This window comes from Astatotilapia calliptera, chromosome 22 (assembly GCF_964374335.1).
Source record: "Astatotilapia calliptera chromosome 22, fAstCal68.1, whole genome shotgun sequence".
Classification (NCBI taxonomy): domain Eukaryota; kingdom Metazoa; phylum Chordata; class Actinopteri; order Cichliformes; family Cichlidae; genus Astatotilapia; species Astatotilapia calliptera.
The window spans coordinates 35,019,295-35,038,136 of NC_137442.1; the positions used below are offsets into that span (position 1 = coordinate 35,019,295).

The 18,842-nt window shown below is 40.6% G+C and overlaps 1 protein-coding gene across 1 annotated transcript in view; it reads right to left on the reverse strand.

The window, feature by feature from the left end:
- The window catches only part of thsd7aa (thrombospondin, type I, domain containing 7Aa), a 173,394-nt gene that overhangs the window by 19,068 nt on the left and 135,484 nt on the right, over positions 1–18,842 (reverse strand). Inside the window, exons 18-26 of the mRNA XM_026157251.2 lie at positions 17,136–17,277; positions 16,226–16,341; positions 16,022–16,139; positions 15,040–15,185; positions 12,937–13,111; positions 10,942–11,115; positions 10,599–10,694; positions 8,023–8,105; positions 2,592–2,805 (exon numbers count right to left, since the gene is read on the reverse strand). Coding sequence (XP_026013036.1) covers positions 2,592–2,805; positions 8,023–8,105; positions 10,599–10,694; positions 10,942–11,115; positions 12,937–13,111; positions 15,040–15,185; positions 16,022–16,139; positions 16,226–16,341; positions 17,136–17,277 — 1,264 coding nt within the window. The remainder of the gene's footprint in view (positions 1–2,591; positions 2,806–8,022; positions 8,106–10,598; positions 10,695–10,941; positions 11,116–12,936; positions 13,112–15,039; positions 15,186–16,021; positions 16,140–16,225; positions 16,342–17,135; positions 17,278–18,842) is intronic.

Consider the following 18,842-nt stretch of genomic DNA (forward strand, 5'->3'; position numbering starts at 1 on the left):
CGGCACCTGCAGCTAATTAGTTCCTGTTTTCCCTGGCCGCTATTTATGGTTGAGGCTCGGAGCAGCTCATCGCTGGAACGTTGAATGCCCCGAGTTTGGAAAGCCCCGGCTAAGTCTAAGTTTGCTTTTGTGATTGTTCAGTGTAGTGTTAACACTCGCTTCTGTGTGTAGGTTCCTTGGACCCCGAACGATGCCAACTTATCCCAAAGTCCAGCCAATGATGCGATTCACATTCGTGTATACGCAGCTAATCAACGTGGCTGACAGGCTATGACAGCGTCCTCATGTGCGACACCGGTGTTTTAGCAAAGCGGCTGATGTGGAGTGAAGCCACGTTAATGACAACGTGCACAACCATTGGAGACGTGAGCAGGACAGACGGAACAACTGACGGACAAAGTGTGGACTTTATACCAGTTTTTAAATTGTGTTGATCGGCCACGTAAAACCAGAGTTATGATAAAATATCTGCAATGTTTGGTTTTCTTCCTGAATACTGTCGTTCTTTATATTTACTGCAGGAAGAAAATGGCGTTTTATAAGGAAAACGCTTCAAAGCACTCTCCACCTGTGAGCAAAACAAAACCAAAAAAATCCCACCCTTTCCTATTGGTGGACAAATGTACCATGTGGACCAATCAAAAAATGATATGGCAACATGGCATTTAGTTGTTTAGGACGGGGGAAGTTTTAGGAGTGACGGCGTGTTTCAGATGTGAGAGATTTGCACATTTAGCGCAAATCTTGTGTAGTTAGTGTGTAGTTAGTGTGTAGTTAGTGTGTAGTGTAGTCAATAGTTTTGTTGTGTGTCAGAACAACGAGGCGACTGCTGAGTGTTACAGGTGTTACAGCAGTGACACATCTGCTGCTGTCAGGCCTGCAGGTATCAGGCTGTTGTTCTCCTTCATCTCATAGTGGACAGAAATTATTTTTTGGAGTGACACAAATAATTTGTGTGGCATCAGATTTGATGCAGAACAGCTGATTGTTCTGTAAATAGTTTGAAATGTTTATTTAAAAAACGCCTTGGCTGCATTTTTAGGTAAACAGCTGCAAAATACTTTGTTGTTTGCAAAACTCAGTTACTTTTTTGAAGAAGTAACTATATAATTAGTTACCCAACATTGGTCATTATTTACTGTATTTTGCAGACAGAGTTACAGACTCTCTCCCAGACCACAGACTCAGACTCATAATACAAGTCAGAGCTTTATAATAAATAATAAATAAAGAAAGTTGTGTTTTCAAAATTGGAGTTGAAGTTATTTTTCCTTCCAATAGTGTTAACATGCTACACAGGTCATGAACAAGATTTTTTATTTATTTTCATTGTAAGTGGGCTAAAGCAGTTAATTAAAAGTAGTCTAACATAAATGCTGTAATTTGATTACTTTAATAAACATGTGACTTGGATGGATTGGATGCTGGCGTGACCACAATGCACACGTCTGCTGTTGCTCACAGTGGTCCAAGGGACGCTCAGGGAGTTTGTGTGTTCGCTCACACACGTGAAAAATTAGAGGGGACATTGTTCACCAAATGACTGATTATGTCTGCCCTAAGCTGACACCAGCTTGGAGCCTCAAAACACAGTTGATCCTAGAAACAGCATGATGCACTTGGTTTTAAAACCCCCTGAAGACCCCACAGCTTATGCTTGGCTGCGTTTTTTATTGATTTTAGCTCTGCTTTTAATACTATCCAGCCTTTTTCAGAAGCTAAAACAGAGGACACACAGCTCTATTATTAAATGGTAAAAAATTCTTTTTTCACAAATGTTTTAAAAATGGTTGTATAACTATGTTGGTTTTCATGTTGGCTGGGTGGGCTCTCTCAAAAAGCCATGCTTCTGTCTGAGCATTTTTGTGTTTCCTGTTTTAAGCACGTATAAGTATAATTAGACACAAAATAATAGCGTGGTCTGGAAATTTCTCAGTAAAATGGAGGCTGTTAAAATTGGTGCAGGCAGCCATGAAAATTATAGTCCAGAAAGCCCACAGCCCTTATCAGAACAGTGTGCATTACAGCAAGCCACAGGAATTTTGTGCAATCTAAGTCATATCCTGTACTTGCAATATGAGCTGTTACTTTCTGACAGAAGATTTGAAAATTTAAAAGGTTTAAGAATTCATTTGTAACTTGCTCGATTAATGCTCTGAATAACTCTAAATGGTTTGTAGTGGTGGTTGTTGTAATGCTTGTCCTGTTGGAGTCCAGAACAAATGTCCTCTTTGGAAACAATAAATTACATTAAAAGAAACGAATGAATGAATATTTCTGTGGAAGCTTCTGATTTGATCCTACCAGTGCTTAGGTTTCTGCTATAGTCGGTTCCTCATCTGATCAGCAGGGGGCAGCAGAATATAACATAAGATAATATTTGGAATTTGTCCAAATTTTTCAGTGTTTAAAAAAAAATTCCCAATGTAGCCTCAAGGTTCACAATAGTACAAAGTCTGTAATAAAAGATTATAAATAAATTACAGAAATCATTTTACCATTTCTGAGATTAAACATTGCATTCACATAATGGGCTTCTTGTTTAAATATATTCTCATTTCTTATAGACCTGACAGAGATGGCTCTGTTACCTGGACCAAAGGGCTGCAGGAACCAGGTGCGTCCTGCCCTGCCTGGTGAGCTGGCTGCAGGTTGAGTGGGGTTGAAGCCTCGGATCGTCTTAACGTCAGCCTTGTTGTCACCTGCAGTGGGGATCTCTAGCACTGGAATGACAGTGCACTGGTCCAGCAAGCCATCAGATGTCATCACTTCAGTGTAGCCATCTTCACAGCCGCACACACCCGCCTGAAACAGGAAAGAGAAATTTTTTCATAATGCAATCTGTTATATGAAACTATGTAAACGAAACTCTGAGCAGCAGAGATGTGCCATAGGTAACACAAGGAATAAAAGTTTCTGGAAGTCAAATTATTTTCAAACTGCTTTAAAAAGGGAGAAAAGACGGCTTTGTGGTGTTTATTCACAGCAGATACCAATCAATCAACATTTTTATATTTTCTTTTTCCTTTTTATGGTTTGGTTTTGGTATCTGACCAATTCATTGCATTACATGTAAAGTTGATAAACTATGAGTTTTTGAAAATCCCCAGATTAACTTGAGTTGTTTTGGAGTCTGTTTTAGAGAAGTTAAGTCTTCCTGATAAACATGTAATAAGAACACTGCCTGATGTCAAGCAGTAACTGCTTCTACAACTGTCGCAGAGCGACTGCAACGGCTTTGTTGCCTTGTTTGAGGACATGTCATGCCTCTTTTCCACTAGTACCTACTTAGCTCAAACTGACTCGACTCGACTCAGTCTACGTCATTTTTAATTACAATTGAGTAAGAGTATAACAACCACCTAACGTGCATGGGGTTGTTATAGCAATGCAGCCAAAAATCCTGTGATGTCACTTGCATGGGACAAAAACAACACACAATCCAGGGCACTGAGGCCATGGTATACGTGCTGCTGCTGGTAAGTGTCTGGACTTCATTCCTGGACACGGTGCTGATTTTTGTGCAGCCAGTTCCCATGTTGCCAGGTTTCAAATTTTGATTTTTGTGAAGGAGTCGTTCTAATGCCTCAAGTGATGCCACTGACTGACCAGTCAGTCTGTTGATCAGATCAATTTAGATAGTTTGGAACCTGATCGAGTAGGTCCTAAAAAAGTACGTAGTACAAAGTACTGTCACCTAATGGAAAACCCTCAAAACCAAGTAAAGCTGAGCCGAGTAGGTACTAGTGGGAAAGGGCTAAGAGATCTTTGCCAGTGGACTGAAAGTCCTGGGAACTGAATGTCAATGAGTAAGACTGGTAATATAAGCTAGGGCTTGTCTATTAAGGGCCATTATTAAAGCTTAAACTAAATTCTAAAATGGACAGGAAGCCAGTGCAGCTAAGCCATGACTGGAGGGATATGCTCATATTTTTAGCACCAGTCAGCAGAGTTGATGCAGAATTTAGCATCATGTGAAAATATGTTAACAGAGACAGTGGGAGACTGTATAGTATAGGCGTTATTGTTGACAAGAGAACAAAATAACATCCAAGTCTTTTACATAAAACTTGAAATATGGGTTGAGATGACCTCAATTTCTGGCAGAAGTGTTTCTAGATTTGAAGCTGGTCTAAAACTGATTTGGTTGCAGTTATTCACAGAAAGGGTGTGGGTCACTATTAGACAGTCCTGAACCACTTGGCTGATAGTGACCCACATCCGTTTTCATGTGATTAGGCAGATGATCAATAGCGGGTCAACGACCCTCTTAAGGGGCACTCTCAATAGGGCTTAAAAATCTGGGACTCTCCACCATTTGCTCTTAGAACTGAAGAAGCTTCTCAGATGAAAAGTGAAAGGTTTTCAAGAAACTTTAAAAAGTCCTGTCGCTTTTCTTTCCAAACTCCATAGAGAGCTTGAATGTGTTTTTCATCATTGAAAATTTCTGAAAATGAAAAGTTGAAAATGCTGAAAAACCAATGCACCAAGTGCCAAATTTCAACCCAGCCCTTTGAACTCCAATTTTGATTTCTCAAAATTCTCAAAACACTTAACCATACCACTTACAGCTCCCAGGGACGTCAGTCAGAATGCTCTTCATAGACTGTAACTGTAAACACCAAGTTCAGCAGTGCTTTTAACTGTATGTTCTTATAATGAAAGTGTATCCATGACATGACATGAGATGCACCTATGACACACGTCTGTGAACACGTATTTCTATTTGTTTGAACTACACCTCTTCTGAGAACATGTTTTTGTGTTTGTTTTCTGTTGAAGGGCAATTTCACTATCAGTGTGTGACTGGCCTGACTCTTTCATACATACTGAAGAAAAGGTTTGAATTAAATTGACTGAAAATATTAATGCAACACTGAACAATATTAAGGTAAGTGAGAGATATGTAGTTCTGACTGACCAAAGTACAAACTTTTTTGATGAGTTGTGAAATTCAGTTGAGAAATGCATCAAAACTAATTAAAAAATATGTAGACACAGCAGTGCGTACAAGAACAATGGGAAATGTGTGTGGGGAAAATGTGTTCCACATTTGAGAACTACTCAAAGTGATCAAGAAAAACTGCAAAATGAATTACACATATGAATAAACATGCTTTAAGTCAGGTATCATTCTTTTCAGAATTTTGCTGGACTGCAGATTCTTCACTGCCAATTAAAGAACTGAAAGCATTGGCAGTTATTAATTCAATCTGATATTACAGCATGAAAACAGTCTGAGGAAAGCACTTAAAGGCCTTCACTCTCTGAGTAACAATCTCCAGGGTGGGCCATTTATATGGATACACCGTAATAACATGGGAATGGTTGGTGATATTAAAGTCCTGTTTGTGGCACATTAGTATATGTGAGGGGGCAAACTCCTCAAGATGGGTGGTGACCATGGTGGCCATTTAGAAGTCGGCCATCTTGGATACAACTTTTGTTTTTTCAATAGGAAGAGGGCCATGTGACACATCAAACTTATTGGTAATGTCACAAGAAAAACAATGGTGTGCTTGGTTTCAATGTAACTTTATTCTTTCATGAGTTATTTACAAGTTTCTCTTTGTTCACAGCCATTGACATGTCGAAGAGGTTAACACGTGAGGAGCGGATCGAAATCGTGTTGATATCTGGTGAACGCAGTAACCGGGTCATTGCAGAAGATTTCAATGCCAGACCCCCTACGAGACCACCCATCTCCCATGCTACAGTTAGCAAACTGCTTGCTAAGTTTCGTGAAACTGGTTCAGTGTTGGATTTGCCAAAATGTGGACGCAAGAAAACTGTCACTAATGAAGAAACATCAGTGGCTGTCCTAGCTTCATTCAGCAAGAGCCCACAGCGTAGCACTTGCCGCATGTCACTGGAGAGTGGCATTAGTTGAACATCCCTTCAGCGGATATTAGCTACTCACAAATGGCACCCTTACAAACTCCAGCTACTGCAGCATCTCAACGAGGATGACCCAGATCGGCGCACAGAATTTGCAGAATGGGCAAAACAAAAATTGGAACAGGACCCTCAGTTCATGCAGAAGATTTTGTTCAGTGATGAGGCAAACTTTTATGTGAATGGTGAAGTTAACAAACAAAACCATCGCTATTGGTCTGACACTAACCCACATTGGATGGATCCCTCCAAGACTGTTGGAACAACAAAGTGATGGTTTGGTGTGGTATATGGGGAACAACAATAGTGGGTCCATTCTTCATCAATGGAAACCTCAAGGCCACTGGATATTTGAAATTGCTACATGATGATGTGTTTCCCTCTTTATGCACTGAAGCTGGCACGTTCCCTGAGTTTTTCCAGCAAGATTGTGCACCACCACATTATGGGTGCCAGGTCCGAGCATTCCTAGATGAACAGTTTCCTGGAAAGTGGATTGGTCTTCGTGGGCCAGTTGAATGGCCCCCAAGGTCTACCGATCTGACCCCCTTAGACTTTTATCTTTGGGGTCATCTGAAGGCAATTGTCTATGGTGTGAAGATACGAGATGTGCAGCACCTGAAACTATGGATACTGGATGCCTGTGCTGGCATTTCTCCTGCGGTGTTGCTATCAGTGTGTGAAGAGTGGGAGAAGAGGGTTGCATTGACAATCCAACACAATGGGCAGCACATTGAACACATTTTATAAGTGGTGAGAAACTTGTAAATAACTCATGACAGAATAAAGTTACGTTGAAACCAAGCACACCATTGTTTTTCTTGTGACATTACCAATAAGTTTGATGTGTCACATGGCCCTCTTCCTATTGAAAAAACAAAAGTTGTATCCACGATGGCCGACTTCTAAATGGCCACCATGGTCACCACCCATCTTGAGGAGTTTGCCCCCTCACACATACTAATGTGCCACAAACAGGACTTTATATCACCAACCATTCCCATGTTATTACGGTGTATCCATATAAATGGCCCACCCTTTAGTCTCAAAACCAATAGCCTGCCATCAAGAGCTAAGCATGACAAATGTTTTCGAAGCCAATCACATGGACATCTGGTAAATAAGAATCTCTTCCTTTGGGATAAAAATGCTCCCTGCATGAGTAATTAATAAGATGTACTGTAGAAGCATGACCTACTGACCTGAACTACTGAATAACATGAATAACCTCAAACAATCACATTTCTAAAGGTTTAAAAAAACAGAAATAAAACAGCAGCCATTCACAACTCAAAAGTCCAAGTCATGTAAGGTTTAGTCACATATCATGATGCCATTGCAAGTTTCACAATTTGTTAACAGCTTCTCTTATCAAATGTCTCAATATCTCGAAAATAAGAAACCTCCTGTCTCAGAGTGATGGTGAAAAACTACTTCAGTCATTTATTACTTCTGGGCTGGGCTACTGCAATTGATTATTATCATGTTGTTCTAAAAGCTGCCTGAAAAGCTTTGAGTTGCTGCAGCAAGAGTACTGACAGGTAATATAGAGAGAGTCCTTATTTCCCCCAAATTGGATTCTCTTCAGTTCTCCCTGTTAAACCCAGAATCAAATTTAATTCTTCATATTCAAGGTCCTTAATAATCATAAACATCTTATCTTAAAGACCTCATATCATCCCAATAGAGAGCTTTGCTCTTGGATTGCAGGCTTACTTGTAGAAGTAAGAAGCAATAATGATGTGTTCTAATATAATACAACTATGAAGCAAACAGCAGGCTAGTTTTCTGCTTGTCTCCAACTATATCAGAATGAGAAACTGCTCATGCTGTAATGATTGTCATCTACACTGAGTTTAATATTTGTAAGCATAAGCATTTCATTTTTCAAATGATGTATGATTTGAATCTTATATTCAAAAAGCAGGTGGAAGTTTTATTTTCTAGCATGAAGGGTTTAATGAGCTGTTCACACGAATGTAGAGCCTGGCAATGGAGCTAAAATCGCTCTATTAGATAGGTCTCAAATCCACCTGGACAGTTACTCAGTGGCACAGTGGAAGCTGAAGATTGGATCTGACCACAGATGTAAGAAAAATGAATGAACTGACTTCATCATATACTCACCTCTGTGCACAGGGACTGTGGCTTGGTGCATGGTGGGTTACACGATCGGTCTGCCTTTGGTTTGGCTGTTGTAAGGCATCCACCTGTGGAGTAAAGTTCAAAAGGTCAAACCAGAGGTTTGATGTTCTGTTTGGTTCTTTTTTTGCTTATTGTTTATACTGAGTTATATATCTTTTTTTAATATCTTGAGCCTTAGTTCTTCATTTGAGTTTCTGTTTATTTGTCTTTGTAATCTACTTAGGGTTTACTTTGTATAGTCTCTTGCGTTGTTTTCATAGCCTTCCACCTTCCTTGTCAAGTATAAGTTATTTGCAATAAACCAAGAACCTCTCAGGTTGTGTCGGGTTTCCCAGCAGCACAAATCCTGTCACAGTGTTGACCAAATTCCCGAAGTGATTTGTCACACCTGTCGCATGATCCTTTGTGGATATCTTCGGAGCTGCAGCCAAGGTGTGCCAGTGGAAGAGTGGGCTCTGTAGCTGCTCCCAGCATCGCAAGGCAAGTTTAAGCACGTCTGTGATTTTGGATCATCTGGGCCTGTCCTCTAAAGATCACCGCTGCCAGTTCCTTGGAGAGCCAGATGAAAGCGTGTGATCGCCCCTTTGACTAAACTCAGAGGCTCTGGGAAGCTGCAGCGAGGTGGCCTCCCAGCACCCTCCATATTCAGTAATTCAGTATGTCCTGGACCTCAGTGGCAAGTGGGGCGTGTTGACTATGAAGTGTTGTGGTCGTACAGGGGTCACACAAATTAACCACCTCCTTAAAGCATGGAGAGAGGGAGAATCCATTTCTCCTGTTAGATTGGTAAAGGATAGAGATGAGTTGGGGTCGGAGGTGCCAACTTCAACCACTCCCACCTCTCTCCTTGTGACCACCTTCTAACATTGGCCCAGAGAGCAGATGTTGTGTGTCTGTTGTCTCCCCTGCCCAGTTGCACCGCTCTCATTGAACACCACTTTGAGACTAACCCTGGGGTGGTGCTGGTTTCACAGCTCTACGGGTTACCTGAACACAAAACGTAAAGAGTTCAGAGGGAATTGGCTGAAGAAAGATGGGTCTATGGATTTTTGATGGATTTGACCAAAGGTTACTGGCAGATTCCCTTTTCTCCAGAGTACAAGGAGAAAACGGCCTTTTCCACTCCGTATGGGTTGTACCAACTGGTCATCCTTCCTTTCAGCTTGCTGGCGCTTCGGCCACTTTCCAGCAGGTGCTGTGTCTGCACACTACACAGGCTGCCACCTATCTGTATATGTTATCATCCACAGTGACACCTGGGCAGAGCATATGCAGCAGGAAGTGTGTGGTCAGATGAAAGGAGGTACAGTATATGGGGTACCAACTGGGAGGCAGGCAGGTGCACCCCAGATAGACAAAACAGCAGCCATTGAATGGACTGATTCTTACATAGTACTTTTCTACACTGAGCACTCAAAACATTTTGCACAACTTGCCTTATTCACCCATTCACACAAGCACTTTTCTCAGTGGTCTTTGTATGTAAGGGCTTCTATCTTACATTCACACACAGTCATATTCTGATGGATGCACCGAGAGCGTCTTGGGGTGAGTATCTTGCCTAAGGATATTTGGCATACAGACTGGAGCAGATGAGGATTGAACCACCAATCCTCATCTGGTTCCCATTTAATAGGTAGCCTGCTCTACCACCTGAGCTACAGCCACCCCTGAATGTTATGTTAAAATGCCCGTGAGTAGGCCATGAGTTGGGTAATGGGGCTGTGTGCCAATGGAATGTGGCTTTGCGGCTCAGCTTGCAGGGGAGGGGTGTAGTCCAGTGGGTTCAAAGGCAGTGCCTGGGGAGGCTTGCGGACACAGCTGTCAGCAATGGTCTAATGATGCTTAGAATAAAGTAATGGGAATGATGTAGACAGTGTGCAACTGACACTGACAGAAAAAATGCAAGTCTGCAAAAGCATGGGGATCCAGCAAGGCTACTGAATATTTATTAGGTTGTGGGCTCTGGAGGAGAAATCAATATTAATATTCATGAAAGGAATGCCACTGCTTACAAGCAAAAATCTATGAAAAGGGAATAACAATGTGCATTGTGCCAATCACAGATGCAAGGGCCAGCACAGCATCTGGAGCATCAGATCTACTGATATTTCTTCATGTATACAAAAATATGAATGAATTGGCTATTTGGAAAAGAAGTGGATGCAAAGTGCTGATGGTGATGGACAGCAGGCTTCAATCATCACCGTGGCACTGCTGGGGATTGAAACACATCTGTTATCTGGATCTCAAATTCTCTTTCCAGTAATGCTTGTGGGGAAGACTGTTTTAGGAAAGCTTATGCACATTGTCACCCTGCTAATCACAGAGCAAATCCCCATGTCAAAGATTTATTGCGGCAACTCATGCACACACTCACATTTACATCTGCTCTGTCTGAGATCAGGCTGTAAACTGGTCTACAATGGCAATTTGAGCATTCAGTAAATCGAGGGTTTTAAAGAACAGGCACTGAATTGGGAAAAGAAAAAAGAACTGACAGGCAGACTGTAGCTCATTTAGTTCATTTGTTCACTCAGTAAACACGTTCTTATTACCTGTGACATTGAGACCATCTGAACGCTCACACCAGACGTGCCGAGACGAGCCTCTCCACGGTCCAGATTTCCACTTGTAATCAAAACATTCACCGTCTACAGAAAGGATATAATCAGATGTTTTTGTTTTAAAAAAAAGTTTTTTTAATGTAAAATTTAATTATATAAATTATATGAATATTGTCGGTCCTTTTCACCACTTTTATTTTTTGTGTAGCTTACACTTACATTTCTTAGTGTAAGAAAAAAAACAGGAAAAGGGGCAAAACTATATCAGTGCTTAAATGTCTGAATTAATTGCAGTTCACATTAAAAAACATCCTTTGACCGGGACTATTGTGACCTGTACACGGTCGTGCTTCAAGCTCTTGTTCTGGACACTGCAGCAGGTTCTCTGGATCCTGGGCCACCACGGCTCTGGATCGAACTTGGACTGAACCGAAGCCCAGGTCAGCTCCATTTATGCAGCTTAGCTGGCATGAACTCCAAACAGTCCAGTCTGTCAAGTAGCACTCTCCTACAGAACAGAAATCAGTTAATCAGCAAACCAAAATGCAACATCACTGTATGATGTAAAAACTAAGTTAGTGATAAACACAGTGTCCATAATTAAGAATCCATAATTAAAGTTTTAAGTGTTAAATTTTAAGTGATAAGTGCATATCCACAGCCTATTCATGGCTTTGGGAGATTATATCATGTGCTGTTAAAATGTAATATTAAGCTAGTTAAAGGAAAATAAAACGTGAATGAAATGGCACACAAATCTTACACATTATACATTCTTTAAAATGAGCATTATGGTAGCCATCCATAATGTTTAGAAAGGCACTATACAGTGGTTATTAAATATTTATACCTATTTCTGGGGGTTCCTTCCAGGAGAATCTTTAAATCAAGTTTGCAAACTGATTTACTAAAGAAATCAAAACAGCTGGTCTCATTTTTCCTGCTTGATATAGTGGAAGTCATCGTGTGTCGAGGAGGAATTGTGTCAGGGTCCTGGGTCATTTGACCCAGCGTTTTGTGTTTATCATTATTATCATACTATGTTCTGGTTTATTCTGATTATGTATTTGGGTTTAGACTTTGAGTTCTTCATGTTTTGGTTCTGTGCTTCCTCTGTCTGCCCGTGTGTTCCCTCCCTGTTGCTATGTCTGAGGTCTTGTGTCAAGCTCGTGTCTGTGCATACCTGGTGTTGTTTTTCCTGTTTTACTTTGATAGTCTCTGTCCTGTGTGTAGTGTGTCTGGTTTTGCTTCCCCTTGTCTAGTCAGCTTTGATTAGTCCCAGCTGTGCTCTCCTTCTGTGTCTCATGCCCTTGTTATCCCAGTGTGTATTTAAGGCCTGTGTTTCTCTGTGTCAGTGTCGCATCGTTAACGTCTGCTCACCATCCTCCCTCGCTGTGTGTTCCGTCTGCCTGCCTACTAGTTTAGTTTTTGTATTCCCAGTTCAGTTCAGTTTGTGCACAGCAATAAAGCTGTTTAAGTTCAGCTTTTGTCTTTGGGTTTTGGAGTCTGCGATTGGGTTCTTTTCTGCCTGCCCGCGCACAGACCATGACACATTGCAGAGATTATAGAGCAGATGCTAGAAAAGTGAGACATTTACCCACTGTAAAAATAAACTTGTCAATCAGGCATTTCTGGTTCATTTTAGTCCTTCAAGGGATCTATGTTGGTAAATCACCTGCAGCTGAATATCATCTCTTACTTTGCACTAAACTCTGCGGCTCATGGCAGAGAAAGATTCAATGATTAGCATTAAGTAACAGCACTAGAACTGACAGGAAAAGAGAGCTCAAATAAAGGCGTTTAGAACATTCTGATAAATAATTGAAGTCATCCTCCCAAGAAGTAACAAATGGACATTTTTTACCATCATTCTGAGACAATGTTTCCTGTTATAGTATTTATATATATGCTAATTTAAAGTCATATCCTGAAGGACAACGTCAAGATAGAACTGAAGGTCAAAACTATCCAAACTATGCAGAGGAATTTAACTGGATATGACATTATCTGGGGGTGATGTATAATGTGAAAACGTCCTAGCACAGAACCCTGTGGAATTCTGTGATTAACTATTGTGTGTAAGCAAGGCTCCTTATTTACATACAAAAGTCAGAATCCATCAGATGATGAAATATTTAAAACCAGCACAGCAGAATTTCTTTCAATATCAACAATTTAGTCAGTGTATTTAATAGTGAAGCACATTAACTGTAATACTTGTGTGAATAGTCTTGGGTTTGGGTCCAATAGTAACAGACAAGTTACTGTTACCTCAGCAAGTGACTGCTCTTTATTAACAAAGAGGCTGGTGGATTCAACAACAACCTACCTGGACAGGGTACAGTACAGGGTTCCTGCAGAACTATTTGTGTGTTTCCTTCTACTGAGGGCTCCAGATCTCCACACAGTTCATCGTCCACCGCACTACCATCCTGTCGACCTGAACCGTCTGACACAAAGCACGACACATTCCTGAATCTCAGACCTTCTCCACACCTCGCTCCCTAATGGAAAAGCAAACAGAATTACTAAATATGGATACAATTCAATCTACATTTAACTTCTGTAGTACAGTCAGCTTGCTGGTAGCTTTAATCACATTCAGCTACTAGGCCTTAAAATGATTTTAAACCATTTGTGTTAGTCCTTGGTAAGTTTAAAAATTAATTCTAAATATAGTAACAAACTACTGGTACTGGTACTACTGGTCACCTGCTGTTTGAAATGAGTTAAATATTAAACTATTATAACAATAATAACAATAATAATAATAATGATATCCTTCAGGTTAACATGGCAATTTAAAAGGAGAGGCATATAATAATAATAATAATAATAATAATAATAATTAGTCAAGACCAGAGATGGGCAGTAACGCGTTACTCGTTACTTTTTTCAAGTAACGAGTAAAGTAAGGGATTACTATTGCAAAAAAGGTAATTACATTACCGTTACTTTCCCGTAGGAACGCTGCGTTACTGCGTTACTAAAACCGTGATTTTTTTGCGAGAATGTCTCACGACAGTGACATAAGCAAGTGCGCCGTTCGTGACAACAGCTGTGTGCAGATCAACAGTGCATCATATATCGAGTGCAGGAGAGAGTATGAGCGTGCAGCGTTTAAAGCGTGGAAGTACTGACCTTACTTTGAGTTTGATTCCATAAAAAGTGACAAAAACATTAGTGTCCGCTGTGCGTGGGAAGAAAACTTCTTTTTACAGCGAACAAAACCCCTAAACTTCCGAGCAAGCACCGAGTAGCTACGACGTAATGGGAAATTCACAGAGAAACTCGCGGATTCTTCAACTGACCACCTGCACCAGGGTAAACCTCCGCCTACACCACTGCTGCTTTACAGGTGAAAATAGAGCAACAGGACCGCTGAGTCTTTGATTTGATTTATTTTCTGCTGTGTTTTACTTGCATCTATTTGAAAGACTGAGTGTAAACACAAAAAATATTTTATTTTATGAGCTGGAATGTGCAGAAAATAGGTTTAAATGTTAAACTAATTTATTCAAGTCAGAGAATGTTGCAGATAATTAAATTTTTGCTTGATGCATAAAGTTAAAAGGTTAAAACTAATAAAACAAGTTAAAAAAAAAAGAGACTTTTCCATTTGATTACATTTTGTATGATGGATTATGCAGAAAAAGTAGAATTGGGCTGAAAGATCTATCGCTTTATCACCTATTCAGGTTGTAAATCGTGTTTTTAAAAAGTAACTAAGTAACTAAGTAATTAATTACTTTTGAAAATAAGTAATCAGTAAAGTAACGGGATTACTTTTTTGGGGAAGTAATCGGTAATTAGTTACTGATTACTTTTTTTAAGTAACTTGACCAACACTGGTCAAGACATTTGTCATGTTAATTGTCCCATTTTTCATTTATAAAGTTCTTATGAATACTAAGTATAAATTTTCAATTCAATTCACTTTTATTTATACAGCACCAAATCACAACAACAGTCGCCTCAAGGCGCTTCATATTGTAAGGTAGACCGTGGCGACAGTGGGAAGGAAAAACTCCCTTTTAACAGGAAGAAACCTCCGACAGAACTAGGCTCAGGGAGGGGCGGGCCCATCTGCTGCGACCGGTTATGGTGAGAGAAGGAAGACAGGATAAAGACATGCTGTGGAAGAGAGTCACAGCGTGTCTTTTAGGGTTTACTAAATAGTGAAATGGCAAACGTCACAACAATGTTGGTCAAAGTCAGTCTTCTGGAAAGTCTGATGACAGCATCTTGTGAGACACCTTCATTTTGGACTATCCCTCCTCATCTAGGTGAGTATGTCAGGATGGTTTAATATGACTTTAATGGTTTTATATAATATTTTTTACGCTAGTAAAATTAGTGACTAGTGAAAATTAAATACAGTGTTTCACTATTCTGGTAAATATGTTGAAGAAGAAGAGGAAGGCTAATTGACCTCAGATTTGCACTCAGACCAGGCGCTGTATCTCCACCTGTAGCAGGGCTTCACCAGGCAGGGCTTCCACTGTTCCATTTGGGATGGACATGGCCTCCCATCACCCTGCGGAGCTTGGATCACTGTCCGTCTTCTCCACAGTTTGCCTGCCAAAAAGCAGATAAATGAATAAATTCAAATATTAATGGTTGGGTAAAAAAGAATAGGATAACATTAATTACTCGAAACATAAAGACCTCTTCCTTTGCTATGTAATGTCATGTAACGCTGTATGAGGCAAGGAAGGACAGGACCCAAAGTGTAGCACTCTCGGGCAGGACCAAACTCAAAGGCAGCTTTTTTGAGGAATTTACAGATTTATTTAACTTCACTAGGAAGGCAATTGGTACTATACTGATATACCATCCTACCCTGCCTTTTGATCTAACTAACTACTAGATGCTGATCTGTTAAATGCTTAGCTTCTCAAAAACTCTCAAAAAAACTATTTCCAGAATCAATCATTTACCCAGGGCGTACTAGTGCCATGTGCACATGAACATTCCTCTGTCACAAACTGCACAAAAATCCAGTAATCTGAACCACTCGAGGCAGGCTGTTCCTCCCAAACCACTCCAGGTCTCACTGTCATGTGATGAAGTAGGACAATGGAGTCACCAGGTGGGGAAACCTCCTGCACTATAACCAGCAAGTCCAAGCTAAGAGAACATTTGTAAAGCATTTGGACAATCTACATGAAGTAAAGGTTTGTAATTCCCACATTCACTTTTATTCCAGTGTTCATCATTCCTGTTAGAGCAGCTGAGCTGTGAACAGTTTCTATCTGTAAAATAACACAGTGCAGTGCAGATAAAGTACAGAAAACTTAAAAGGAAACATATATGATTAGAGACTGTTGGACTCAAACATTAGCACATAGTAGCAAAACACTACTGCGAAAAATGTAACTGGTTAATTCCAATTCTTCCCTGGATTTGTTTACCTGCCAGTCCACATGTGTGACTACAGCCAGACCATGGTGACCAGTCAGACAGCTGGCAATTAACAGGACACTCCACAACACAGGATGCATTCATTTGCCACTTTCTCTCCAGACCAAGCTGCAAAGAAATATCATTAGTAATCCATGAACTCAAACAGAACCATTTACAAAGGTTTAAAAGGCAAGCAGTACCAAACATCTCACCTCTTTGCAGAAGACGAGGTCTACAGATTTACCATCACTACGCACACAGTCCAGCATGCGGGTTTTGAATCCATTTCCACACACTGCTTTGTCACTGAGCTGACAGGTACTCCATTCTGAAGAGACACAGTAAAAGGTCAGCATAACAGGGGTGGCTGTAGCTCAGGAGGTAGGAGAGTAGGTCATCTACAGTCTGAAGGTTGGTGGTTCAATCTCTGGCTGCTTCAGTCTGTATGCCTGGGAAGGGCACTAACCCCAAGTTGTTTATTTCTGACCCATAAAATACTTTTTAATGACCGGGCCAAAGTTTCAGTTTAAACAACCGACATTCTGTTTTCCTTCCTTTAATTAATCCGTGCATGCTGGATGTACACTCAGTGAAGGATCGCAAGTCTTTTGCAAAGCCAACACAAAAAGACAATCATTCATGCTCACATTGACACCTATGAGGATTTAAACATACAGTACATGGAAAAAGCTCACGCAGGCACACAGTGAAACGGTAACTTTAAACAGAAGGGCACTGAACAGCTTAAACCCAGGATGTGCTTGCTTTGAATTTGCAGTGCTAAACACTGCACTACGCTGTGTCTTTAAATCAGGGGTCTTGAACTCCAGGCCTCGAGGGCTGGTGTCCTACAGGTTTAGATATCACCCTGGATCAAGTGATTAGTTCATTACCAGTCCTCTGGAGAACTTCAAGACATGTTGAGGAAGTCATTTGGCCATTTAAATCAGCTGTGTTTGATCAAGGACACATCTAAAACCTGCAGGACACCAGCCCTCGAGGCCTGGAGTTTGAGACCCCTGCTCTAAGTACAGAATTTAATTGATTTGCATTCATTGTTTTTATTAACATACATAATATCCCAACTTCTTTGGAAACAAATCTGAACAGGTTAATGCTGACCAGTGATGTTGTAGGTGTAGTGAAAGCAGTTCCTGTTGAGTTTGCATGGCTCTGTCTCTTCAGTCGGTGGACACTCCTTCTTTTCTCCTGGCTGTCGGAGCGGGTAAGCACTCCTCTCCCGGGTGCTGTTCTCACTACATGGCTGAAAAGCAGAGGAAAAGGTTCTGACTGTTTTACATAAGCACACATTAAAAGTGTGGAACATAAAGGCTTTTGATTTTTCTATGTTGGAGATAGACAGACAGAAGTAATTTGACTGAAATTTGAACTCTTTTGATGAGATGTGAGATTCAAGTGAGAAGTGCATCATATCTTGCATTGAAACACTAGCAGTTTGTATTGGTGAAATGTGTTCCTGATTTGAGAACTGTATTAACAGTAGTAAGAATTACTTTTCTGCTGTCACAATTGTGCCAAAGCGATCAAGAAAAAGTCCAAAACCAGAACAGAAGCTAAGCTTGTTTTTTTCACACACGAAGTCCTGAATGTTCAGGCCTAATTCATATATTCACCTTCAGAAGTCAAAGTCATTATCAGTGATAATCCCAACTCTAATTCTAACCCTCGGCAATCAGAATATTGTTTTTATTTCACAGTTAATCCAAGTTTTGGCAACAGAGAACTGAGAAAATGATCATTTTAACTGGCACACAGGAAAATCTATTCACATTTTTCCAAATGTGAATCCTATCCCAGCTACATTAACACAAGAGGTGCGGTACGCATAGAGACAGACAACTGTCCACAGTCACATTCTCCTACCATACCTATGGTACCTATGGTTTCTTGAGTTTCCAAAAGTAGAATGGGAACTACAAGGTTTAACTATCCAGTCCCTCTTCTGTGGACTCATTTTTTTCTGTTGTTGTTGTTTTTTTAAAAGGTTTAGATTGTTTGTAAATAAGAGCAACATAACAAAAATCCCTTTGTTATGTTGCTCTAAGTCTAGATTGGTGTTGGACTTTCATTCTTTCTTCTTTTCAGTCCTGACTTGTTTATATGGCACTTTTGCACATTGTTAACTGTCTTGTCCTGTTTGTTATTAGCGGTCTATCTGTCCTCACCTTTTGTCCCTTCTTTTCCCTTGACCCTCAGTTGGTCACTGCAGATTACTGCCCCTCCATGAGTCTGGTCCTGACAGAGAGCTCCTGTTGAAAAGGAGCGCTTACTTCCCACCAATCGCCAAGTGCTTGCACATAGAGTAAGCACTTGGCGATTGGTCATTGCGGTTCTCTCTTAAATAATGAAGGGTCTCACTATATAAAGTGTGTTGACACGATTGTTGTTAGCAGTATATAAATAAAAGTGAATTGAATTAATTAACATACAAACAAATATGTGACACTGAGCAATACCAGCTAGATATATTTCGGCTCAGCTCAACACACAGCTCAATTCTGGATGCAGTATCCTGGAGACGGGCTAATCTTTATTCCACTTTGGAGTTGCATTCAGTAAGAAGTAGTGAACTAGGGTAGGTATACTTCTCTTTGCTGGTAGTTTTCTCAGCTGGATGTTTCCATGCACCTTGGGGTAAGAGAACAGGTCCTCACTGTTGTTTTTCCCTGTGCCCCAAGCATCAGCTCAGAGTACACAGCCTTCTGGGAGTGCCTGGCTGATAGCTGGAAGGTCCCCCAGATTTGTTGTCCTTGGGGACCTCAGCATTCATGTGAGCAATGACAGTGAAGGCTGGTGGAGTGTGATCGG